This window comes from Microtus ochrogaster, unplaced genomic scaffold (assembly GCF_000317375.1).
Source record: "Microtus ochrogaster isolate Prairie Vole_2 unplaced genomic scaffold, MicOch1.0 UNK125, whole genome shotgun sequence".
Classification (NCBI taxonomy): domain Eukaryota; kingdom Metazoa; phylum Chordata; class Mammalia; order Rodentia; family Cricetidae; genus Microtus; species Microtus ochrogaster.
The window spans coordinates 26,976-52,431 of record NW_004949223.1 but is presented as its reverse complement, the minus strand read 5'-3'; the positions used below and the strand labels follow the sequence as shown (position 1 = coordinate 52,431).

The window sequence follows — 25,456 nt, the reverse complement described above, 5'->3', positions numbered from 1 at the left end:
ACCACTGAGCCATCTCTCCAGCCTTCAGCTATCTTTCATTCTCTCCCTCCCTCCCTTCCTCCCTCCTTTCCTCTCTCTCCCTCCACCCCACTCCTTTTTGAAATGTTAAAACATGGTCCTGGCTGTCCTGGAACTCGTTGTGTAGACCAGGCTGCTGTGAATTCACAACTGTCTTCCTTCTGATGCTACCAGAGCCTGGCTGCTTCTTTTACAGTCCAGGTCCACCTGCTCAAGGATAGCACCTCCCAGAGTGAGAAGAACACTCCACATCCATCAGTAATCAAGAAAATGGCCCCACAGACATGTCCAAAGCCAATCTGATGGAAGGCAATTCTCAACCAAAGTTTCCTTTTCCCACGTGTGTTAATGACCAAGACTAGTCCTCACTCCCTCCTGAAGACTAGTCCTCACACCCTCCTGAAGTTATTGAACCAGCACTCTTAACACCTGCCCCAGCTCTCAGGTAGCCATCCGGGCCCCAATCCTCAGAACACGGTATGATGTCCTAGTCTCTGTAGGATGTATTCATTTCCTAAGGGCTGCTGGGTCAGTGTCTCTCATAAGGTGGTTTAAAGCTGCAGGAATTTAGCGTATCAATAAAGGTGTCAAGGAGGCCTTATTCCTTTTGAAACCCAGGAGTCTGGGCATTCTGCCTTGCCTCTCCGTACCTTCAGTCTTGGGATTCCTTAGCTGGCAGCTTCTATACTTGGGTCCCTGCCTGTGTAGACATACAACACTCTTTCTGTTTGTACACATCTTTATAAACTACCAGCTTGGGTTTTTGTTTGTTTGAGATAGAATAGGAGAGGTAGGTAGATAGATGATAGATGATAGATGATAGATAGATAGATAGATAGATGATAGATAGATAGATAGATAGATAGATAGATAGATAGATAGATAGCTGGCCTAGAACTTGTTGATCAGGCTGACCTTGAGCCTCCACTGACACTCCAGTCTCTGCTTCCTGAATGTGCCACCATGTCCAGTGGCTATAAGGCCATCTAAAGTTTTATTTATTAATTGCTGTGTGGGGGTGAATGCGTACGCCAGAGGACAACTTCCTAGTATCAGTTCTCTTCTTCCACCTTCATGGGGATTTTTTTTTTTTTGATTTTCGAGACAGGGTTTCTCCGTAGCTATTTGGTTCCTGTCCTGGAACTAGCTTTTGTAGATCAGGCTGGCCTCGAACTCACAGAGATCCGCCTGCCTCTGCCTCCCGAGTGCTGGGATTAAAGGCGTGCACCACCATTGCCCGGCCCTTCATGGGGATTTTAAGGAGCTCACACAGGTTTTTAGAATTAGTCCTGGCTGTCCTGGAGCTCACTCTGTAGACCAGGCTATCCCCAAACTCAGAGACCAGTGTGGTGATATTTTGTTTGTGCTTTAACAACTAAAGCTTGCCTGAAGATCAGAGTGTGGAGCTAGCCACACTAGTTAGCCATAGAGGTCAGGCAGTGGTGGCACACACCTTTAATCCCAGCACTCAGGAGGCAGAGGCAGGCAGATCTGTAGCACAAATTCTAATTGGTCTTAATAATAAAAACCTGGAGTCTGATATCAGGGGAAATGCTGTAAGATCAGAAAATTAAAGGAGTCAGCCACTAGAGAGATTTTTTTTTCCTCTACCTAATACTCTGACTGAAGGGGGTCTGACTAAGGTCATTTTAAAAAACCGTGTGTGGGCTGGAGAGATGGCTCAGAGGTTAAGAGCACTGAATGCTCTTCCAGAGGTCCTGAGTTCAAATCCCAGCAACCACATGGTGGCTCACAACCATCTGTAATGAAATCTGGTGCCCTCTTCTGGCCTGCAGGCATACATGGAGGCTAAACACTGTGTATAAAATAAATAAATAAATAAATAAATAAATAAATAAATAATGGTTGTAGTTTGTAAAAAAAAAAAAAGTTATAAAAAAAACCCGTGTGTGTACATGTTCATATGTCTCTCACAAACACTGTCCACTTCCTTTGAGACACACATTTGTAAAACCAGCACTTAGGAAGCCGAGTCAGGAAGATCTCAATTTCAAGGCCAATTTGGACTACATAGGAAGCTTCAGGTCAGCTGGAGTTACAGGAGGACACCCAGTCTCAACTGCAAGACCGGAACAGGAATATACCTTGAAAGTTAATGTGAAACCAAAACAGGGAACATATAGCCTGCCGGTGAAGGGTTCTGTTTGCAGTTAAGACAATTAAGAATGAGTTTGTCCTGTGCAGGTTAAGGTTTCTGTTCGTAGTTAAAGGATAAGTGCTTGTTTGTCCTGTGTTTAAGTCCTTGAAAGTTAGTTCCCATTTATAATTAAGAATAAGTTCCTGTTTCTGCAAAACATGTTTTCTACACCTCCACTCAACTTGTGACCCCATTCACATGATGTACATCCTTGCCTGTAGTAATAGGAGCCGTGGGCTGCTTCCCGCCACTCTGCTGCCCGCAAGGCTAGCTTTACCCAAAATAATTACACGGATACTGTATTCTTTTAATCACTGCTTGACTCTTTAGCACTAGCCCTTTTCTCGGCTAACTCTCGCACCTGGACTAACCCATTTCCAATCATATGTGTCGCACCCCAAGGTGCGCTTACCGGGAAGATTCTAGCCTACGTCCATCCTGGGTCGGAGCTTCATCGCGTATGCCTCAGAGAGCAGAGCTCTCGCCTCTGCCCGCAGGAGTGGAGCATCTCGTGTCTCTCTGAGGCGTCTGCCCCCGAGAGGAGAGCTGTCGAGTCTCTGACCTCACTTCCTCTTCCGCCCAGCATTCTGCTCCTCCCACTTACGTTCTAACCTATCAGGTCAAGCAGCTTCTTTATTAAATCAACCAATGACCTTCCTCCATCACTTGCCAAATTCCTTCCCTTTCATAGTATCTTTCTAACAATGTGGAACAGCTAACTCTCTCGCCCTTGTGGATACCTTATCTCTCCTGTAAAAGGGATTTGCTTTCTCAAATCCCAATTTAGGGAGAAGCAGCCAGATGGACCAGTCCCCGGTGCACCCCAAAATATAGCTTGCTTTAATCAGACTGAATAAAAAAAGAAATAAAAAGGAAAAGAAGGGAAACATGACTGCTCCTATGTATGATGGAGGTTTATTGGCGATATGGGGGACAGCATAGCCAGGGGCAGGGACAGGGACATCTGGGAGAGTCCAGAGTGGACATGACCAGACTGAGCTCTGCCATTTGAGGAGATGGTGGAGAAGAAGGGGAGAGGAGAGAGGAGAACCAGTCGCGGTAGTCGGGAGGCCCGAAGGTCCAAAGAGGGCAGGTAACTGAAATGGTTGATTATATAGGCAAGGGCAATCTGGCTGGAGAGTTCAGGGTAGGGGGTGGGGTACGCCATCCGGGAGGGCCCAGTAACAGGTAGGGGCTAAAGGATGCAGGGAGAACCTGATGGCCAGGTCCACTTTGATTTGCGAAATAGGCAACTCAGTCATTTGTCACAGGGTTGAAAGCTAACACAGGCAACTGTGGACTTGTTTTTTCTCCTCCTAATTCTCAGGTTTAACACAATAACAAACAAACAGATTGTGGCAGTAGATGCATACCCTTTAATATGCCAGAAGCCGTTCATTTGTAGACATGGCACATATGCGGAGGTCAGGGGACAACTTTCAGATCTCTCCTTCCAGCATGTGGGGCCCTGGGCTAAACTGAGGTTGTCAGCCTTGGTAGAAAGCGCCTTTCCTTGACAAACCATCTCACGGGTGCAGTGAATGACTTCAGCAAAGCTGTTAAAAAGGAGAAAGGAGGAAGAAAAAGAAAGAAGGAATGGCCCCAAGTCCCACAAAGGTGGCTGGCCGTCCTTGTTCATCTGTACATGTCAGGTCTTGTGGGTTGGTCCTGGGCATGCAGGTTTGTAATCCCAGTCACTCAGAAGGCTACAGCAGGATTTCAAATTCAAGGTCAGCCTGGCGATTAAATAAGACCCTGTTTTAAATGAAAAAGAGGACTGGAGATATTGCTGAGTCCTTTAGGGGAAAGAGAGAGAGAGAGAGAGAGAGAGAGAGAGAGAGAGAGAGAGAGAGAGAGAGAGAGAAAGAGAGAGAGAGATATTTTTCTCACTGTAAGTCTTGGCTTGTGACCTGAGAAATCCACTAAAGAGGGATGGCTTAGTTTTGTTTGGTCTCAAAGAAACTCAATGTTTGGTCCCAAACTGGTTAACTGAGAGGTGCCTGTTAGCACACCAAAGCACACTCTGGCTGCCAAACTTACTCAGTATCCTTGAATCCTCTCTGCTCTTCTCACTTCACCCCCTACCCTAAACCTCTCCAGCCCAGGGGCTTTACTTCCCTCCCCCAGCTTTGGAGTCCTAAGCTCTCTCTCTTGGTCTGATTGCTTCTGTCTCTCTCTCTCTTCTCTTCCTCTTTTGCTCTTCCTGTCTCTCATCTCATGGCCTGGTTCAGTCTACTGGTCAGGTCTACTCTACTACTTTCTCTTTCTGCCCTGGGCTCTTCTAGAGGCTTCTGGCTGTACTCTCCTTCTATCTACAATAAAATCCTTCTCAGCCATACCTTGGAGGGATCATGTCCTCATTTTCACTCAAGTTTGACCTAACAAGTATGGCCACTGCCCCTTGCTCCTTCTGTAAGCACTTCTGGCCTCTATTGGTCATCTCCCACTCCTGCTACCCACTATCCACTCCTGCCAGCCACTTCCGGCTCCTGTCACTTCCCATTCCTGTCAATCATTCTCACACTTACTTACTTATCCTTACCCTTCTTTGTTCCTATAGGATTATTTATTTATTTTGTTGCCCAGCCTGTTCACTAACCAGCTATGTGGCCAAGTATGGACTTGAATTCCTGATCCTCCTGCCTCTAGACGTTGCTGGGATTACATGTGTGGGCCACCATGCTTGGTTTAGGTGGTGCTGGGGTCGGAACCCTGAACTTGGTGCATGATAGGCAAGTGCTCGACCAACCGAGCTCCATTTGCAGCCCCACCTGGAAGATTTATTTTCAGACTAGCAAGTCCGCATCCACAGCTATCACTTGTTAGATTTGCAACCTCAGGCCTATGGGTGACGCACCCTCCGTCACAGGGTGTCAGCTCCTCTCTAGAGAAACGACGGAAGCAGGCTCCGCTCTGACATTCTGAGATTAATTTGATCCCCACTCCCGTGTGTGTGTGTGTGTGTGTGTGTGTGTGTGTGTGTGTGTGTATGTGTGTGTGTGTATGTGTGTAGCGTTGAATCTGCACATGGACATATCAGCACACAGATACAATTGTCACCCTGTGTGTGTGGTTCTTGAGATAACACTGTGACAAACATCTGGAGCTGTTGCTCAGTGGTAAAGTGCTTGCTGAGTACATATGAGATCCAGGGTTTGATCCTCTGTCACTGTGACCCCCAACCCCCTCCCCCATTTTTATTTATTTTTTTATTTATTTAACTTTATTATGTTCGTTGGTGTGAAGGTGTCAGATCTCATGGAACTACATTTTCAGACAGTTGTGAGCTGCCACGTGGGTGCTGGGAATCGAACCCGGGTCCTCTGGAAGAGCAGTCAGTGCTCTTAACCGCTGAGCCATCTCTCCAGCCCCCCCTCCCCCATTTTTTTAAGAACTAGGAACCTCCTCAAAGCTCAGGAAGCATTGTGGAAGAGGGGGTGACAAACATGAAAGGAGGAGGGGTTGCTGAGAAATGATGCTTTCAGACTTCTTTCCCTCAAAGAGATGACCAGGGAACCGGGACTTGGATGCAAAAGCAAGGTTTCTAAAACTGTTAAGATCCATCCTTGCAACTGTTCTTTCTTTGGGACTCTGGTTTCAGCTGTTCCCTGTGATCTCTTTTTCTGGGTGACTCTTGAATTACAAGGTTTAACTGACAGAGCAAGATAGATGTGAAAGGAAGAGTTCGTGTGTAGGCTTGTTTGGAATAAACTTTGCTTTTGCATCCAAGTTCCGGTTCCCTGGTGGTCTCTTTGGGGGGGAGGGCGCAAGAAGTCTGGGCACAACACAGACATGACATGGCTGTTACCTTCGTGCACTCCCTGCACTTATGGTGTTCCCTGCACACGATCACGCCAACACTATCAGTCAAAATTCCAGTAAGCAGCACTAACTAGACACAGTGGGTTACAAAACAAACAAGCAAGAGAAGATGTCAAGTGGGGAGGGTTATGTATTGGGAGGTATCTGGGGGAGTAGAAGGAGGAATTTGGGGTGGATATGATTGTTACAGGCTCAGAAAGCCTCATTCTTTTCTGACCTATTGGAACTGAAGGGGAGTGAGACTTTTTTTTCAGCGATGTAGCCACTGGTTAGTTGCTGATGCTGCTGTAAGCAACCCCAGTTAAAACCCATCAGGACACACAAACACATGCAGGTAGAGGTGACTGAAGGGACGCTAGCCCACTCGAGCATGTGACTCTGTCTGGCCTTTCCCTTCTCCCTCTTTCCCCCTGCTTTGCTAAAAATCATTAGATTGTGTCCCTAAAACTAGCCACCAAGGTCTATTTCCTTATTTGGACACTTTCCTGTGCCAGACTCTTTGCTGAGGACGAGTACCAAAGTCCAGCAATCAAAAGCCCCCCTTGGTTCACCTAATTAACACGTCCAATCAAAATATGCCACTACATTCTAGCAGATCCTAACAGACCTCCCTCTTGTCTCCTCTGAAAAGTTACACCCACAAGGTCGTTTGCTGCCGTTTTTTTTTCTGCCTGAGTCTGAAAGCAGCCACTCTAACTTTTTCTTCCCTGCTTAATAAAGGATCTCTCTGTGAAAGCAGGTGTTTGGACGTGGCTTGTGCATAATCCAGGGCCTGGGAGGGAGCCCCTACTGTGCAGTGGGGGCGGTGTGTGTGGTGTGTGTGTGTGTGTGTGTGTGTGTGTGTGTGTGTCTCCTTCAGGGACTAGTTAGGAAGAGGAAGGGATCATCCAGAATGGGGCATAAGGAGGAATGAAGGTAACTATGACCAACATAGATTATATGCATGTATGAAAATATCGTAGTGAAACTCACTATCATGTGCAATTAATATATGCTAATAAAAAAGACTGGGAAGCATTTCTTCATGAGCAGGCACAGATATATGGTCACAGACCCTACGTCTATGTTCCTGTTTCAGCCTGGGTCTCCCACAGAATGTTAAGGCTGTGAGAAAACTGGAGAAAAAGTACCTAGTACGCGGTGGGGTCTCCAGGCCTCCGGAGTCTACCGACTGTTGTCCGATCTTTCTACTACTAGTCTTTGGATTATAGCGGCAGTTGTTCTAACGGTTCCAGATCTAGAAGGCCGCGTTGTCCTTTCAGTGGGCACACTATATCACAGACGGAGGAGCTTCTGGACAGGGTGGTAGTGGTACCCAGGTGAGATGGGTATTTGTACTGCTCTGCCATCACGCTGAGCAAACGGATCTCAATGTGTGTGAACAAGAGAGCACTTAAAGAGTCCCATGAAGGACTCCTCGAGGGAGCACACAAACTGGGGATTGTCCGTCTGAGCCCCTGTCAGTGCACCCGCCCTCAAACTGCTGCTGCTGGGACCCAACTTCCTGGAGACCAGATGACCACGGGGAGGGACCAGATGCGCAGGGGGCGTGACCCGAACCCGCGGGGTGGGGCCCACATGGATGACGGGCGGGGCCACGCCCCCACCTTGGGACCGACCCGGAAGCGGCCGTACTCCTTGGGGGAAGATGGCGCCCTTGGGGCTGAAGGCGGTGGTGGGGGAAAGTGAGTGTCACCCCAGGGCTGGGCTCTGGTGTTCCCTCGGCTGTCCCTAGGGGGGGGGGGGCTGGAGGCCTCGGGAGAGGGGCGGTGCACGGATTCTGGGATCCCAGGACCCTGACGGTGGGGAGAGCACCTGACTCTTGAGGGGACGGGCGGGGGACTTGGGCCCAGCTGGGCTGCCCACCCCTCAAATGCAGCTGGAGGAGCAAAGTTGGGACGCGAAGGACTCAAAGGATCAAGGAAAGAGAGACACAGGCTCGAGTCTAGACCTCTGGCTCTGCCCCGGCTATAGGCTGTCGAGTGTCTTAACCCGGAAAGTTCAGGGACTGGACTCCGGAGGTCCTACAGTGCCTTGGTCAGCGACCCCAAGTAGTGTATGAGTTCACAGGTGGTGTGCACATTCCCCATGGGGGTGGAGAAGGGGACGCTCCCCCTTTTGCATCGTGCCTAGGAGCTCCTTGCAATTTGAGGATAGGCTTCTCCGCCTTTCAGGCTCAGGTTCTTGGTGGGGAGAAAGAGGGTTTGAGGATCCCCTCCCCCACCTCCAGTATTTCCGGCCTCAGCTGCTTCTTCCGTCCTGATAAGAGTGGACTGACACTCTGGTGCACTGGCCAGGCTCTGAGCAAGGCTACCTGTCTTTCCCCTTTCCCCTACTCCTGCCTCTGGGCAGAACAGGTTTCGTGGAAAGGCTCAGTAGTACCTCAGTGCTAGAGAGGAACCTCCCCTACATAAGCGTTAGTGGGAGATGGGGAAAACAGGCTTGGAGGTCGATAAGAACCCGCAGAGCTGGGAACCAAGCGTTCTAGTCTAAGGGAACCAGGAGACCCTCACTTCCATTCGCTCAGTTCTCTAAGATGGACCTGTGTTCTGAGCATTATACCTTTCTAGACATGACCTCACAGAACCTCAATGTGCCTATCTGTAAATTGGGGGTGATGCTAGGAGCTGCTGCTCAGGATCTGGGTTGGGGTCCAGCCCAGAAGATGAGTGTCGCAAACCCTCTTCTCCCCTTCCTCCTTCCCTGTAGAGATTCTAAGTGGAGTCATCCGGAGCGTTAAGAAGGATGGCGAGTGGAAGGTAGGGGCCAAGGCAAAACGTCTGGATACCCAGGGGGACCCCAGAATGTGACAATCCCTTCAAGAATTCCTCGAAGAAGATGTTGATCCCCAGGGGTTGAGTTGGATAGATGGGTGCCTCTGATCCTCGTAGGACCAGCTACAGGCTTTTTTTTTTTTTTTTGCCTGCTTCACCCTTCTGTGTCTTTCTATGTCTGTGTATCCATCCATCTGGACAGGTGCTCATCATGGACCATCCAAGCATGAGGATCTTGTCATCCTGTTGTAAAATGTCAGACATCCTGGCGGAGGGCATCACCAGTGAGTGGATGCCTGCCCCCGTGTTCCCCAGATAGAACCTGAGCCCTTGAATGTGGGACCTCTGGGTGTAGCCCTTGAGTATGGGATCCTTTCAGATTGGTTCAGCTCATAGTTCTCCCTACATAACCCAGAGCATATGACCAAGTGCCTCCTCCAAGCACGGAAGTCCACGTTGGACTTCCTGATTGCAACCCTTAAGGGTCAGCCTCATTGACTGTAACCAGCTCAGTCCCCTAGGTGAGAATGTAGCTCCACTGGCAGAGTGCTTGCCTAGAATGAACAAAACCCTGAGTTCGGTCTCCAGCACCATATAAAATGGGCATGGTATCAGATGTCTATAATCCCAGCACTCAGGAGGTGGAAGCAGGAGGATCAGAAGTTAAGTTAGCTAGTGAATTCAAGACCACCCTGGGCTACATGAGACCCTGCCTCAAATAAACCAACAATGATTGCGCACCTCCTATAGATGTTCTTGTAAGAAGTGTGGGTGGACTCTGGGCGCTCTCTCTCTCTCTCTTATTTATTTATTTATTTATTTATTTATTTATTTATTTATTTCTATTTTGTTTTGAGACATGGTTTCTTTATGTAGCCCTGGCTGTCCCAGAACTCACAGAGATCCACCTGCCTCTGCCTCCTGATTGCTGAGATTAAAGGTGTGCACCAGCACTGCCCAGCAACTCTGGCTTCTCAAGAGTATATAGACTCCAAGAGTATGGCTATGTTATTCCAGATATGCAGAAAGAGCCCTGACTCTTAGCTCTTTAAGTGGGGGAACCTTAGGTCTTTATTTCTGTTTAGGGATCCAAGGGAGTAGTATAACTCTTTAAAGCACCCCACCATGGGTCCAGTTCCCCAAACCTGAGACTCCCTGTCTCTTTCCCCATACCACCTGTGTGTGTCTTTTCCTCTGTTGCTTTTAGTTGTGGAAGACATCAACAAACGGCGAGAACCCATTCCCAGCTTGGAGGCCATTTATTTACTGAGCCCCACGGAGAAGGTACCTATAAGAGATGGCCTCCATGTGCATGGGTTTGTGTGTGCTTGCAAGGTGCACATGTCAATACACGTATCTGAGTGTGATACCCATGCCATTATGCATGTGTGTGCATATATGATGCATGCATACACACATGTCACAATGCATGTGTATTCAATTCATATGCCAATGTATGTGTTTATATGTGTGTATACCTGTGCCCAGTGCATATATATATGCTGCATATGTCAGAATGCATATGTGCATGTATGCACATGTCAGTGTGTACACATCATAATGTATGTATTTGTGTATATATGTGTCTGCACATGCCAGAATTTATGTGTTTATATGTATATACATATCAGATTGTAGGTGTTTGTTTATTCACATGTCAGAATGTATATGTGTGCATGAGTGTACATGTCAGAATGCATGCATGTGTCAATGTATGTGTGTATGTGAGCATCCCTCTCCACAGTTGTACATAGTGGGGGATGAGCATCAGTTGAGGACTCCCTGCAGAAAATAGGTCTGGGGTGCAGAGTCTGATTCCAACAGAAATCTGCATTCCTCAGTCGGTTCAGGCCCTGATTGCAGACTTCCGGGGGACACCGACCTTCACCTATAAAGCAGCCCATGTCTTCTTCACTGACAGTGAGTGAGGAGAACCAGGGGTGTTGGGTACTGTGATGAGGTGGGGGTTATGGTGACGGAACATTGGTCTGATGGTCCCTCTCTCAATCCCAGCATGCCCTGAGCCCTTGTTCAGTGAACTGGGCCGCTCTCGTCTGGCAAAGGTGGTGAAGACACTGAAAGAGATCCACCTGGCCTTCCTCCCCTATGAGGCCCAGGTACAGCCCCAGCTTGTGGTGGGGAAGGGATGGACTGTCCTCGACCAAATGGCCCAGCTCCCTCCAGAACAGACAGCACCAACAAGGAGTGAACAATTAGCAGGCCCTCGCCTGGAGTGTTAACCCTCTGGTCATTCCAAACAGGCGGCCTGGAGTACAGGGCAGAATTGTCTCATTCCCCAAAGCGGGAGGGAACAAAGAGCTGTCTTTGTTCCCTTTCAACATAGCTGCTACCCTAGCCTGCTTCAAAGCTGATGAAACAGGTTCCATAAGATAGCGAAGGCCCCTGGCAGGTGCAGGGACGGCAGCTGGAAGTGGCAGGTGCAGTGATGGCAGCTGGAAGTTGGGTTGGGGGGTATCCATGACACTTCTGTCCTCCCCAGGTGTTCTCTCTGGATGCCCCACACAGCACCTACAACCTTTACTGCCCATTCCGGGCAGGGGAGCGGGCACGGCAGCTTGATGCATTGGCCCAGCAGATAGCCACACTATGTGCCACCCTTCAGGAATACCCATCCATTCGCTACCGCAAGTGGGGACCCATCCCCTCCCCAACCCCAGTGCTACCTTTTTACCTTCACTCTCATTCTGGGTCCATTTTTCTCTGTGTGTATGCATGTTTTCATGTGTGTGCACATGTGTGTATGTATGGAGGTCAGAATCAACCTCCGTTGTCTTCTTCAGTCACCATCCACCTTTATTTTTTTTAAAGATTTTTTAAAAAAACTGGGTGGTGGTAGCACACGCCTTTAATCCCAGCACTCAGGAGGCAGAGGCAGTTCAAGGATAGCCTGGTCTACAGAGCTAGTTCCAGGACAGCTAGGGCTGTTATCCAGAGAAACCCTGTCTCACAACAAACAACAAACAAACAAAATTATGTATATGTTTATGTATATGAGGTGTTATTACATAGTCCAGAAGAGGGTTCCCGACCTCTTGGGCTATAGTTATAGGTGGCTGTAAGTCTCTGGGTGTGGGTGCTGGGAGCAGAGCTCAGGTTCTCTGGAAGAGCAGTTTGAGCCTTTAACCACTTAGCCATGTTTTTGAGACAAGGTTCCTCCTTGGGCCCAGGGCTTCTGCATTTGCCTGGACTAGCAGGAGAGACCCAAGGACCCCCTGTCTCCACCTCCCCAGAGCTGCAAATTCAAGCACAATTTTAAAACGTGGGTCCTGGGGGATTGAAATTGACCCTCATGCTAGCATGACAGTCATTTTACCAACTTAGCTATCTCCCTGGCTCCTGTGTCCAGTCTTTAACTTGATCCTCACCCAGTCCCCTACCTTCCGTACTCATTCCTACCCTTGATGTCTCCTATCTGTGCCCAGTTGTCCCAGCCCCCATATCCTGATGCCCCTATCTATGTCTGACCTCCAGGGGTCCAGAAGACACAGCCCAGCTGGCCCATGCTGTCCTGGCCAAGCTGAATGCCTTCAAGGCAGACACTCCCAGTCTGGGCGAGGTAAGAGGGATGCTGAGGGGGGTGCCAGGGAGGCTTTGTAGGGTCACAGCCAGTGCCTTCATCCTCTCTCCTTGCCCAGGGTCCAGAGAAAACCCGCTCACAGCTACTCATAATGGACCGGGCAGCAGACCCCGTGTCTCCGCTCTTACATGAACTCACATTCCAGGCCATGGCCTATGATCTTCTGGACATTGAACAGGACACATACAGGTAGACAAATCCAGGAAGATGGCTTCCACCTCTTCTTCTGTCAGCTTAGGCCCTCCCGTCCTCCAGCATGTCCTATCCCTCCAGGTATGAGACCACAGGACTGAGTGAGTCCCGGGAGAAGGCGGTGCTCCTGGACGAAGATGATGACCTGTGGGTGGAGCTTCGACACATGCACATAGCAGATGTTTCCAAGTGAGAGTATAGCACGGGTACTAGAGGGAGGGCTCCAGGCATCCAGCCCTCCTTTGTCATGATTATCCGCCTATGAGTTACATTCTTCAGGGGGATCCCTGCCCTGCTTCTAACTGCACTTCACCCTAGTGCACACCCACGGCTGGAACTGGTACAGGCATCTAGGTGTCCTCCATCAGAAAGAGGCCCTCCTCCACTATCTCAGCACCCTTTCTCTTCCCCTGCCCTTGCTCATGGCTAGGAAGGTCACGGAGCTCCTGAAGACATTCTGCGAGAGCAAGCGTCTGACCACAGACAAGGTAGTGGTCCATGATGGGACAGAGCCTCAGCCTGTGTCCTCAGACCAGAGTGGAACCTCCCCTGATGTAGGGCAGGGATTTGGCATCACCCCTACCCTCTCTACCTTCTCCTACCCCTACTTCAGGCCAACATCAAAGACCTGTCTCAGATCCTGAAAAAGATGCCTCAGTATCAGAAGGAAGTGAACAAGGTGAGGTTGGCGGCTGGGCCCGGGCTCAGTCTGGATGTCTGACTCGGTTGTGTCTTGACCCAGTCTCTACCCTGCAGTATTCTACACACCTGCACCTAGCAGACGACTGCATGAAGCGGTTCAAAGGCTCCGTGGAGAAGCTGTGCAGTGTGGAGCAGGTGGGGCCTCAGAGGAGGGCCCTCCAGCAGGCAGAACCAAGGGAGGAGTGGGGCCTGAAAGGGGTGGCCAGGGCCCTCCATGGGGCAAATCTGGGGTAGCAAGGGGGTGCTCACACAAGGCCTGGGGCCCCTGGGAGGGAGAACTTTGGGAAGGGCAGGGCCTCAGCTTGCGGAGGGGCGGGGGTTGGGAAGGAGGCAACTTGGTGAGGTGTGGGCCTTGGCGAAGGTCTTGGACAGGTGAGTAGAGTTGTTCTTATAGATAAGACATGGGTGAGGGTTGGAGATGATGGGGAGGGCATGGCCTATGATCGCTTAGAGAGCTTTAGGAGACCCGTTTCTAGGAGGGGACGGGGTGGGAACATCTTATCAAACTCCCTGATTTGCCCCTGCTCTGCCGCCCTCCCACCGCCTAGAAGCTGGCCTAGACAGTTGACTCTCATGCCATGCAGGACCTGGCCATGGGCTCTGATGCCGAGGGTGAGAAGATCAAGGATGCCATGAAGCTGATTGTCCCGGTGCTGCTGGACGCCTCGGTGCCACCCTACGACAAGATCCGGGTGCTGTTGCTCTACATCCTTCTTCGGAACGGTGGGTGAGGGGACTGCCAAGGACAGTCGCAAGTCCTAGAAACATTGCAGCCCCAAGGTCCTCATTCCTTAGCACGCTGTCTTAGTTTCTGGTCCTGTTGCTGTGATAACATACCCTGACCAGCTTAAGAGAGACATCCCCATCGAGGGGAGGTTGGGGTGGTGGGAGCTCAAAGCAGTTGTTTATATCCACAGTTGAACTGAGAGTGATGGATGCATGCATGCTTGTGCTCGGCCCTATTTCTCTACCCCTGCATAGTTCAGGATCCCCTCCGCAGGGAATAGTGCCACTAATAGTGAGCAGGGCTTCCCACTTCAGCTGTGACATTAGGAAAATCCTCCACAGTCATGTCCCTAGCCAACCTGTTCTAATTAATCATTTTTTAAAAGATTTGTTTATTTATATGAGTGAGTGCTTCGCCTACATGTATGTTTGTGTACCATGTATGTACCTAGTACATGTGGAGACCAGAAGATGGCATCAGATCCCCTGGAACTGGAGTTGTGATCCAGGTTGTGAGGAGTCACTACGTGGCTACTGGGAACTGAACCCTTTTGAAAGGACAGTCAGTGTTTTTAACTGCTGAGCCATGTCTCTAGTCCATGCAATGTCCACTTGTAATCCAGGGTCTAGGGAGGTGGAGACAGGTGGACCTCTGGAGTTTGCTGGTTAGCTAGTCTAGTTAAATGAGCAGGCTCCAAGCTAATGAGAGGGTAAAACAAGGTGAAGAGCCACGGTCTTCAGTGTTCAGCTTCCACGTTTCCATAAATCCACATGTACACACACGGATAAACACCCACATGCACACACATACGTGTACAAATACAAAAAGAAGGAAAGTTAGCCAAGAAAAGACTCCCCATCTGTGGCCTCCATGGAGCTGGTGTCCCTGTACTCCTTCTGTGTAGGGGCGTGCGTGTCCATTGTATGTCCTGTGTGCTCGTGGGGGAGACCAGAGCAGGACTTCGGACCTTGCTCTGTCAGCCCCTCTCGTACTCCTCTGTGACAGGGTCTCTCCCTGAATACTGTGTTGGGCTGGAGTCAAGTAGGTCTGTGACCACCTGGTCCCCATCCCTGAAGCACTGGGTTACAGGTGCATTATGACTACTGGGTGTTGAATTCATGTCTTTTTGCACGCATGTGTGGGAAGACCAGAGTATGACACTGGGAGTCCTGCTGAATACCAGTATCGTTCTCTGCCTTATTCCCTTGAGACAGGGTACGAGGAAGCTATGAGTGGGTGTGTATTGTTGATACGGGCACAGCCATGTCAAGGACTCAATGCTTCAGATCCACGGGGTGGCAAAACCTTCCTTGGGTCAGGTTTGGAATGGCAAAGCCTTCCTCTGATCCAAGTATAACATTTTCAAATGATTGACCAATGTGGACAAAAACTTACAGCTGTGCTGCTCCATATGGGTGTGCATAGTCCATCTGACCTGTACATGTGCCCGATTTCTTTAGTGTTTCGGTTTCTTCATTCCCTCACTGCCCCTCGTCAGGTCAGGCCTCAAGTCTCAAGTCTCGGCAACAGGGTCTCTTCCCTGAACCTGACCTAGGCCAGGGTCTAGAAATACCCAGTGATCGTCCTGCTTCTGTGGCCACACCCAGCTTTTTACGTGGGCATTATGGATTTGAACTCAGGGTCTCATGCTTGTGCTGCGAACACTCTAACCCACTCAACCATCTCTCCAGCTTTCTTCAACTAATTCTGGAAGATTCGCCCATTCTACCTTTTCAGGGATAGCTATCTACAACTCTTGGTTTCTATGAACACTAGAAGCTTCTGGATTCTGGAGATGTCCTAGCTGTGAGATCTCTTTACAGATCTCTTCACACAGGATGCCACCAGTCACTTACTATTTATTACCCTGTTGCTCTCCCCAGGTGTGACTGAGGAAAACCTGGCCAAGCTGATTCAGCATGCCAACGTGCAGGACCACAGCAACCTCATCCGGAATCTGGAGCAGCTGGGGGGCACCGTCACCAACTCTGCGGTATGTGGGGAGCTAGCTGATGAGCCGTGGAGCTTGGCCTTTGCAGGATATGGATAATGCATGTCCAGCCTGGGTGTATAGCATGGTGTGGCTTTTTGGGGACCAAGAGTACCAAGGCCCTCCCCAGTTCCCTAACATGATGGGCAGCAGAGCTGAAATGAACCCCCTAGGTGCTGGTACAGTAGGGGTGTGTGATCTGAGCCTTCCAGGGCAAGTGGGAGAGTGAGTCAATATTAATGGGAGACAGGGTCAAACTGGGCTTTTGGGGGCCACAGTAAGCCTCTTTCCCCACTCAACACACATGATGGTTTCCTGTGTTCTACTCTGAGGTCTGTCTTTCCCTGACCTACATGTCCAGTTTTGCTTGATTCTGCTGTGCCACAGGCCTGTGACATTGTCCCTTGTCCTTCCCCCTGTCTCTTGTCTGTCTGTCTCTCACACATTCTTTTTATTTTGAGGCAGCTTTTACTATGTAGCTCAGGTTGGCCTTGAATTCACTCTGCAACTAAACTAAGGCTGATTTTTTTTTCCCTCCCAAGACAGGGTTTCTCTGTGTACACAGGTTGTCCTAGAACTCATGTTGTAGTCCAGGCTGGCCTCGAACTCATAGACATCCACCTGCCTCTGCCTCCTTAGTGCTGGGATTAAAGGCATGAGTTACCACCACTTGGCTGCTAAGGCTGATCTTAAACTCACTCCGTAACTCAGACTGGCCTCAGATTCATGGCCATCCCCTTGCATTAGCCTCCTAAGTTCCTGGGATTGTAGATGTGACCTGCCATGCCTGGCTCGTCCCTTGCCTCTTGCTGTTTCTGTATCCTTCACCTGACTTCCATCTTCCTTATTTTTCTTTGTTCTGTTTCTCCCTTCCCATTTCTGTTTTTTTTTTTTGTCTCCCTTTGCATTCCTACTGTTTCTCTCCCTCTGTGTCCATCTCTATATCTCCATGTCTGCATGCCTCTTTCTTTATCTGTCTCTTTCTTTCTTTGTCTTTTTTATCTGTCTCTTGTATTTGTGTCTTTCTGTGTCCATTTCCCATCTCTCCTTATCTTCCCATCTTTCTCTCTGTATCTTGTCTCTGTCTACCTCTGTTTCTGCCTCTGCCTGTTTATATCTCTCGAATTCTCTCTTCTTTCTGCTTTTTTTGTCTCTCTGTCTCTGTTTTTTTGTCTTTTTGCCACTGCTTCTCTGTCTTTTTCTGCTCCATGCCTCCATCTTTCTGTGCACCTGTAGCCCCTTCCCACCTGTGATGGGCTCCTTCCCTTCCCAACCCCATTCCGTCCCCACCTGGCCCCATCTGTAGGGTTCGGGAACCTCCAGCCGGCTGGAGAGAAGGGAGCGCATGGAGCCCACCTACCAGCTGTCCCGCTGGTCCCCGGTCATCAAAGATGTGATGGAGGTACACATGCTGGGGGCCCCTGTTCCTGTCTACTGATCCCATTACCCACTAAGCCTTCCACTCCGCCCACCCAGGCTCTCTGTGCTAAGCCTTGGGGCTTAGTGGAAAATCCTTCACTATTTAGCATACCCCTGGCACCCTATCTGCTCTGTGGGCATGTAAAACTGCACCCCAGCAATTGGGACCCCAATGGAATGCCTTACTAGAAAAGCCTTTCTTATGCTGGCCTCTGGCCACCCTGGTACCCCTAAGCATCAACATCAAATAGTAGTATATTGGGGCCTCTGTTCCCAGTCTTTGGAAGGTCCTGGTACCTCCTGCTTGGGGGCCTAGCATCCTTGAACCTTGGCTTCCTGGACTCCTGGGTCCCCAAGAGACAAGGAATTATAGACAGTGGTGCTGTGGCCCAGGCCATTTCAGTTCCTGGGCTCCACTGGCTGGGATTCTTTAACCCTTCCTGTCTGGCCTCCCAGGATGTGGTGGAGGACCGGCTGGACCGAAAGCTGTGGCCCTTCGTGTCTGACCCTACCCCTGTGCCTAGCTCCCAGGCAGCTGTCAGGTGAGGATCCTGGAGAGGCCTGGGGTGGGAACTGGGAATACCAACCTGGACTGACCTCTGCCCATCACCCCAGCAGTGCCCGCTTTGGCCACTGGCATAAAAAGGCTGGCATCGAGGCTCGGGCTGGGCCCAGGCTCATCGTGTACATTGTGGGTGGTGTGGCCATGTCTGAAATGAGGGCTGCCTATGAAGTGACCAGGGCTACTGAAGGCAAGTGGGAAGTTCTTATAGGTGAGTAGCCAGAACTGGGGTCCTTGGGAGCTTGACTCTGGGGACTCTTAGTGTCCAGGGCTGTATTTGGGGGTCCCTTGGAGTCTTCAGTTAGATTTGGTATCCCAAAAGGCCTAAGACTCTTAAGACTTGGGCATGGATTTGAGCTTTCTTGGACCCTGGGGCTCGATTCTGGGTCCCTAAAAGCCCGGGGCTGGATTCTGGAGTCTTTTGGAATCTAGGACTGGACTCTGAGGCCCCTTGGGCACTGGGGCTGAACTCAAGAGTCCCTAAAGGCCTAGGATTAGACTCTGACGTTTTTGGGTTTGGCACAGGAGGCTGGGGTCTCTAAGGAGCTGGGGCTTGGGTCCCCAGGGGAGTAAGCACCTGGGACCAGGACACCCATGTTCCTAAGCTTCAGGACTCCTAAATCATTGAGAAGACAGGGCATTGCTCTCACCAGCCAGGACACTAGCCAGGAGTAACAGACTCCCAGGCGGGACTTGTACCTCCCCATCCTTGCCCTCCTGCCCAGGCTCTTCTCACATCCTCACTCCAACCCGCTTCCTTGATGACCTCAAGACCCTGGATCAGAAGCTGGAGGACATTGCCCTGCCTTGACTCAGCCCCTGCCTCTGTGCTCTTCGGTTCCAGAGAAATAAACTCCTCCCTTGGTCTTTCCCTCAGGGCTCACCTCATTTGCTTCCCAGAGGGGGCTGTACTGAGCCAGTCCTGCGCTGCAAACCTCCCGTTCTTTACTGTCCTGCTCAGAACATTTCCCTGGCCCCCAGCCACATTGTCAGCTGTCGTGAAATTTGAGAACCTGGGCTATAGGTTCTGTATTGGCTGCAAGTTTATAAGGCCCTGGCTATCTTGCTAGGAACCATCCAATACCCAGGGTCCTATTTTAGCAGACAGATTGCAGAGGAGAGAGCAGAAAGCTGCAGATCAGGGGGTGGCAGTGCTGGGACCCCATTGTAACTAGAGTTCTTTAGACTTATAGAACAGTTTCTAACGTTTCTATTTATTTTATGTGTATGAATATTTTTGCTTGCATGTATGTTTGTGCATATGCATGCAATGCCTGCAGAGGTCAGAGTAGGGTGTTGGATCCCAGGGACCAGAGTTATAGATGGTTGTAGTTGCCATGTGGGCTCTTAAGAATCAAACCTGGTTCTTCTACATGAGTAGCAGTGCTCTTGACCACAGGCCTCTCTCCAGCCCCAGAAATAGAAGGTAGAGTAAGCCTGAATCCTGACTTCCCTGCAACCTTCCAGAAGCTATTGCAAGTTTAACTTGCAGCCACAATTCCAGGGATTGGAGCAAGCATTTAAAACATACAGCAAACATATCCCCACTGGCCCAACCCCAAGGTATGCCTGTAGACTTGAATTGCAGGTCTTCTCAGAGCTTTTAGTAGAGATATATTTGTTTCTTAGGGTCAACTTAAAAAGTATCCTCAGGGTCTGGACGGCTCAGAGGTTAAGAGTGCTTGCTGCTTACAGAGGACTAGAATTTGGTTCCCAACACCTGCACTGGGTGGCTCACAACTGTCTGTAGCTCTAGCTCCAAGGATTCAGTGCTCCCTCATGGCTTCAGTGTGAACCCAGACACATGCACACGAGTGCGCACACATGCACAATACAAATAAATAAAAGCACGTCACTCTGCATGACTTAACAGGAATTTATTGTCCCATGGCTCTGGGGAGCTTGGTCTTTACCCAGGGTGTTGGCTTGTTTGGTTTCTAAATGACCATCTTTTGTTTCAAGGAAGGGTATCCTGTAGCCCCAGGCTGGCCTTGTTAAATAGCCAAGGATGTCTTTGAATTCCTGGTTCTCCTGCCTTACTCTTGGGGTTACAGCTGAACACCACCATGCAGTTTATGCAGTGCTGGGGATGAACACAGTTCTTCAAGCGTGCTAGGCAAGCTCTCTTCCAGCTGAGCCACATCTCCAGCTCTGAGGTCGGCTGTTTCCCTGTTCTCACGTAGCTCCTTACAGGTGTCCCAGTTTCCTCTTGCGACATCGCATATTGGATTAGAGCCCACCCTCTGGCCTCATTTTGTTTTTTGTAATTATCTTTTAAAAGACCTTGTTTCTAAATATAGAAAAATAATCAGTCATCTTGAGATACTAAGGGTTGGGACATGAGCATCTAACTCTGGGGAACAGATACAATTTAGCCCACAACATTTGGGTGACAGGAGACGTGTTTCACTGTGAATAATTCAGAGAAGGGTCCATCCCTCTGGGGACACAACCAGACAGGTGTGGACAGGATGGAAGGCACCCCAACGTGTTTCATCTGGAGGGGATGATGTGAGTAGAAGGGCATGGGGAGCTCAAGGCTGCAAAGCTGAAAACGTGGAAGGAAGTAGAGTGTTGACCATTGATGCTGGGACTCTAGAGCTTGCCTGGCATTACCGAAGTCCCGGGTTCCATCCCTGACCTTAGAATAAGGTGAGAACTACGTGGGCCCTTTCAGGCTCGTCAAAAATTTTTGGTTACTGATGAATGAACACCATAGTTGTGGACTGGGCTGGAGCCAAACGTAGCGCCCCTTGGCGGTGCGATGTTTACTTCTCTTGGGTCCCCTTCTGGGCTTGTGAACTATGCTTATGAAGCGTTGCAGCCAGCAAGAAGGCTCCTTTTGATTGCGAGTTCATCTAAGTCGAGGGAATCTAAAGACAGTTCCCAGAACGGTTGAGAACACGAGCCCCTGGTATTCTAACCGGATTGTTCTGAGCGCCCCAACTCGGGACAGAAAGATCATGAAATTTGTGGGATGAATAATAATTGTGTGGGAGGAAGTGGGTCGTCGCAGACTTACCCCGCCCCCACCCCGTAGACCAGCTGTCCTAGATTCAGTGCGGAAGGGGTCGGTGTTAAGTGGAGGGAGATGAAGGTTGTTTTCCCTGTTCTATAGCTCAGGCTGCCCGGGAACTCGCTATCCCTTTGCCTCAGGCTCGGAAGTGCTGGGGTTTTCTTGCATGGGAGGTAATTCTAAAGGTAAAAATGTAAGCTCTACGATCCCTGGTGGAAAACTGCGGTTTCTTTCCCAGAATCTGTTTGTGTAGTTAAGCAAGACGAGCGCCAGGGGATGCTGCAGCTCAACTTTCCAGTTTCTTTGCTCATTCCATATTGTAATCAGGGTTTAAGCGACTTTAAGTGGACTAAGGATTATTCCTTGGTGCTCAACAGAAGCAAAACTCTCTGTTGCTCAAGCTACTCTCACCTTTTTTTTTTTTTTTTTAAAAAAAAATCTTACCACACTATGTTGTCTTGACTGTGAGACAATGTGGACCAGGGTGGGGGTGGGGGCAGTGCTGGGATTAAAAGGCAGGGGTAGATCCACTGTCCCTGCCTACTTTTCTTTCTTTTTTTTTTTTCCTTTTTGCCCAAGACAGGGTTTCTCTGTGTAGCTTTGGAGCCTTTCCTGGAACTTGCACTGTACACCAGTCTGGCTTCATATTCACAGAGACCTACCTTCCTCTGCCTCCCGAGTGCTCAGATTAAAGTCATGTGCCACCACCACCACCACCAGGCGGCCACCTTAACTTCTAATGATACTCGAAGCCATGTGTGTGTCTTAGGGTTACTACTGCTGTGATGAAATATGACCAAAAGCAATTTGGGGAGGAAAGGGTTTATTTCACTCACAGTTCCATATAACAGTTCATCATCAAAAGCAGTGAGGGCAGGGACTCACACAGGGCAGGAACCTGGAGGCAGCAGCTGATGTAGAGGCCATGGAGGGGTGCTGCTTACTGGCTTGCTCAGCCTGCTTTCTTATAAAACCCAGTACCACCAACCCAGGGGTGGCACCACTCACAATGAATGGGATGGGCCCTTCCATATTAATCTCTGATTAATACAGCCTAAAAGAAGTATTTTCTCTCATGATTCTAGCTTGTATCAATTTGACATAAAACTAGCCAGTACAGTGTCTGTACCAGACACAAATCTTGATTTGCAAGTATTAATTGTCCCCCATAGTAAATGTCATCATCTGATATCTTGGCACACCTTCCACAATACAAAGAATCTCTATGAGAATAAAATGTCCTCTCTTGCTTCCTGTGTTACGTGGGTAAACCCCTTGGGAGAACTCGCTGACCTTCCTCTAACCAGTGACACTTTGTTCCTGTCCCAGAGGCCTTTGCGCCTGCAGCTCTCCTGCTACCTCCCCTTAGCTCAAGTGTCACTGCATTAGCATTACTGGTTACAGGTTTTTTTCCCGGACTGTGGAGTGTCCCACACTCCGGGTTTGATTGCTGGCTTCCTTGGCACCTTCCATAATGGGTCCCCCAGCACTTATGGGCTCCCACCCCTGCCTTCCTGTCTTCCATAAACAAACAGCATCCGTTTTAATTTGATTCAGTGATCAGTAGCCAGGAAAATGCTGCGCTTGCTGGATCCTTCCTGTTGCCTCATATCAAGGGGCCTATGCTGTCCTCTCGGGGCATGTCCCTAGCCCTCAGTAACTCTCCAGGTAAGGTGTTAGGTGGGGCTCTAGGCATGACTTAGCAGTGGAGTGCTTGCCTGAAGTTTCCCGGAAAGGAACTGGGGACATGGCTCAGAGGTACAGCCCTTGCTTGGAACCCAGTAGTGAGGGTGGAGCGTGCCTCAGCAGTATGGCACTGGTTCAGCATGGTTAAGGCCCTAGATTCAGTCCTCACTGCTGCACAAATTAAAAAAAAGAAAAAAGAAAGAAACAATAGCCATCAAATTCTCCATCCAGAACATTTTTGTGTTGTTGAAGTTGCTCAAATCTGGCAACACAAGTTGACCGACGACTCCTTGCTGCCAAGAACATTGTGAAAATGTGTCTGGGGTGAGGGAATGGCCTGGTAGGGGAAAGGGTGTCCTTTCTGAGGCAAGGGTGATGTCCTCGGGTCTAGGGTTAGCAGCACATGGTAATTGGCTGTACACAGTTCTATCTTGTGTTTGTGCGTGGTGCGTGGGATAGAACCTGAGGTCTTGGCATACCCTTGAGCCAAGCTCCAGCCCTTCATTGAGGGATTCTAGGCCGGAGCTCTTCCCCTGAGCCACACCCCAGCCCCTCTCTGGGGAATTCTAGGCAGGGGCTCTTCCCCTGAGCCATACCCCAATCCCTTACAGAAGGATTCTAGGCAGGGATTCTTCCCCTGAGCCATGCCCTAGCCCCTCATGGGGTATTCTAGGTAGCTGCTTTTCCCCTGAGTCACACACCAGCCCCTCAATGGGGGAAGTCTAGGCAGGGGCTCTTTCCCTGAACCACAACCTAACTCTCCACCTTTATTTTTTGAGGCAGGGTGATATTTTAAAAATTGAACTTGAAGTTTGCTGATTCAAGCTAGACTCTGGCTGTCCAGCCCTAGGGATCCTCCTGTTTCTGCCTCCCCATCACTGGGATTATAAGTATACAGTTTTTTTTTTATTGTGGATGCTGAGAAGTTAAGTTTAGATCCTTATGCTTACAGAACAAGCACTTTCCTGACTGAGCCACCTCCCCAGCTGTCCCAGTAGCCTTTTGAATGTGCGTCCACCTCACGTGACATCAGTTGTGCCATCCGTAAAATTGCACACAACTCTTGCAAGAGTTGAGAGGGAGCGTTGCGGTACATGTGTAGTCATCGGGGTTAATGGCAGAGGCTGAAGAGATGGGAGGAGGGAGTTGGAAGGAGGGAGTTGGAAGGAGGATGGCTCAACTTCATTCCAGGAAACGGTAACCAGATGGTCCTGGCCCCACTCCTTCCCTCCCTTAAGACTTCTTCTTTCGGAGGAAGTTTCTTTCTTTTTTTTTTTTTTGGTTTGTTTTTCGAGACAGGGTTTCTCTGTGGCTTTGGAGCCTGTCCTGGAACTTGCTCTGTAGACCAGGCTGCTCTCGAACTCCTAGAGATCCGCCTGTCTCTGCCTCCCGAGTGCTGGGATTAAAGGCATGCGCCACCATCGCCCGGCTTTTTGGAGGAAGTTTTAAGTTGCTCCATAAATCCACGACCCATTTACTTTAGTTATTCCTGGCAGTAGAAACGCAAGGATGGTAGCTGGGGAGATGGCCCAGTGGGTGAGAGCTCTGGCTGCTCAAGGATGAGGACCTGAGTGTGCATCTCTCACACCCATGGGAAAAGCTACAGTTAGTGTGCTAGCCTCTAGCCCCAGCCATAAGTGTGGCCGAGACAGGAGGACTGCAGGGCTCTCTGACTATTGGTCTAGGCCCAGGTTCAGTGAGAGATCACGCATCACGGGAATCAGGCAGGGGTGATGGATCTGGGCACCTGGCATGCTTCTCTGTCTTCTGCATCTTTGTGCCTGCATATGCACACAGGCACATACATCACACACAGTCCTGCACATACAAGACACACACAAGATCAATTTAAGGAAGTTTTTTTTTGTAAAGATGTGTGTTTAGGGGTTCCTTTTAACATTGGGACACTTTGTTAAATCAAGGTGAAGAAGAAGTGGAGAGGTAGCTTGGAGAAAACAAGGCGTCAGGCTTAACACAGTCCAACATAGATGGAGCTTGGCCAAAGGAGACTGGAATCCTAGCATTGGAGAGGTTAAAGCAGCAAGATCACAAGTTCAAGGTTGGGGCTGGAGAGATGGCTCAGTGGTTAAGAATGCTTGCGGTTCTCAAAGATCTATGTTTGGGTCCCAGCACCCATGTCTGACACCCACTTCTGGCTCTTTGAGGGTCACAACCCCCTATACACATAAATAAAATATAAATACACGTAACAAAAATATAAAGAAAATTATTTCAAGGCAAGGTTACTCTTTTCGTACCCTTGGCCACATGGGGAGTTCAAGGCCAGGTTTGGATACTTGAGACCTGTGAAAACAAACAAGCAAGCACACAAACAATTCAAAAACCAACATGGACACTGGCTGCTCTTGCAGAAGACCCAAGTTTGGTTCCCAATAGCTACATGGTGGCTCACAACCACCTGTAACTCCAGTTCGAAGGAACCCAGTGCTCTCTTCTGGCTCCCATGGGCATGGCGCTCATGTAGCAGATACATACACACAACTAGAAGTTTAGAAGTACAAACAAAAGTAGAAACGACACTGGCCACATTGGGAAAATCTTTCTTTTTGCCTTTCATTATTAAAGATGATTCTTTAAAACCAACAGCAACATGAGGCTATAGGTAATAATACAGATGCGAGGGGAGCACAAGCTTTTTTGTTTTATTTGTTTTTTTGAGACAGTTTCTGTGTGTAGCTTTGAAGCCTGTCCTGGCACTCACTCTGTGGAGTGGCCTCGAACTCACAGAGATCTGCCTGCCTCTGCCTCCCAAGTGCTGGGATTAAAAGGGT

At 49.5% G+C, this 25,456-nt stretch overlaps 1 protein-coding gene across 2 annotated transcripts; it reads left to right on the top strand.

The window, feature by feature from the left end:
- Window positions 1-7,629: 7,629 nt before the first annotated feature.
- On the top strand, window positions 7,630-19,806 carry Stxbp2 (syntaxin binding protein 2). 2 transcript variants are annotated; one of them, XM_005371740.2, is made up of 19 exons: window positions 7,630-7,683; window positions 8,708-8,757; window positions 8,975-9,056; window positions 9,980-10,056; window positions 10,614-10,692; window positions 10,786-10,889; window positions 11,273-11,421; window positions 12,265-12,349; window positions 12,429-12,559; window positions 12,644-12,751; window positions 12,993-13,050; window positions 13,176-13,241; window positions 13,319-13,399; window positions 13,849-13,987; window positions 15,875-15,984; window positions 17,288-17,383; window positions 17,857-17,942; window positions 18,019-18,173; window positions 18,688-19,806. In XM_005371740.2, exons 1-19 carry the CDS (start codon window positions 7,647-7,649, stop codon window positions 18,771-18,773), a joined length of 1,779 nt encoding a protein of 592 aa, XP_005371797.1. In that variant the 5' UTR covers window positions 7,630-7,646; the 3' UTR covers window positions 18,774-19,806. The 2 variants fall into 2 exon arrangements, with proteins under 2 accessions (XP_005371797.1, XP_005371796.1); XM_005371739.3 differs by having other exon boundaries at window positions 18,016-18,173.
- The last annotated feature ends 5,650 nt before the right edge of the window (window positions 19,807-25,456 follow it).

Coding starts and splice junctions, on each gene's coding strand:
- Stxbp2 (XM_005371739.3), top strand. CDS start 7,647: ATGGCGCCCTTGGGGCTGAAGGCGGTGGTGGGGGAAA. Junction 13,051..13,175: donor AGCGTCTGACCACAGACAAG/GTAGTGGTCCAT, acceptor CCCCTACTTCAG/GCCAACATCAAAGACCTGTC. Junction 17,943..18,015: donor AGCTCCCAGGCAGCTGTCAG/GTGAGGATCCTG, acceptor CCATCACCCCAG/CAGTGCCCGCTTTGGCCACT.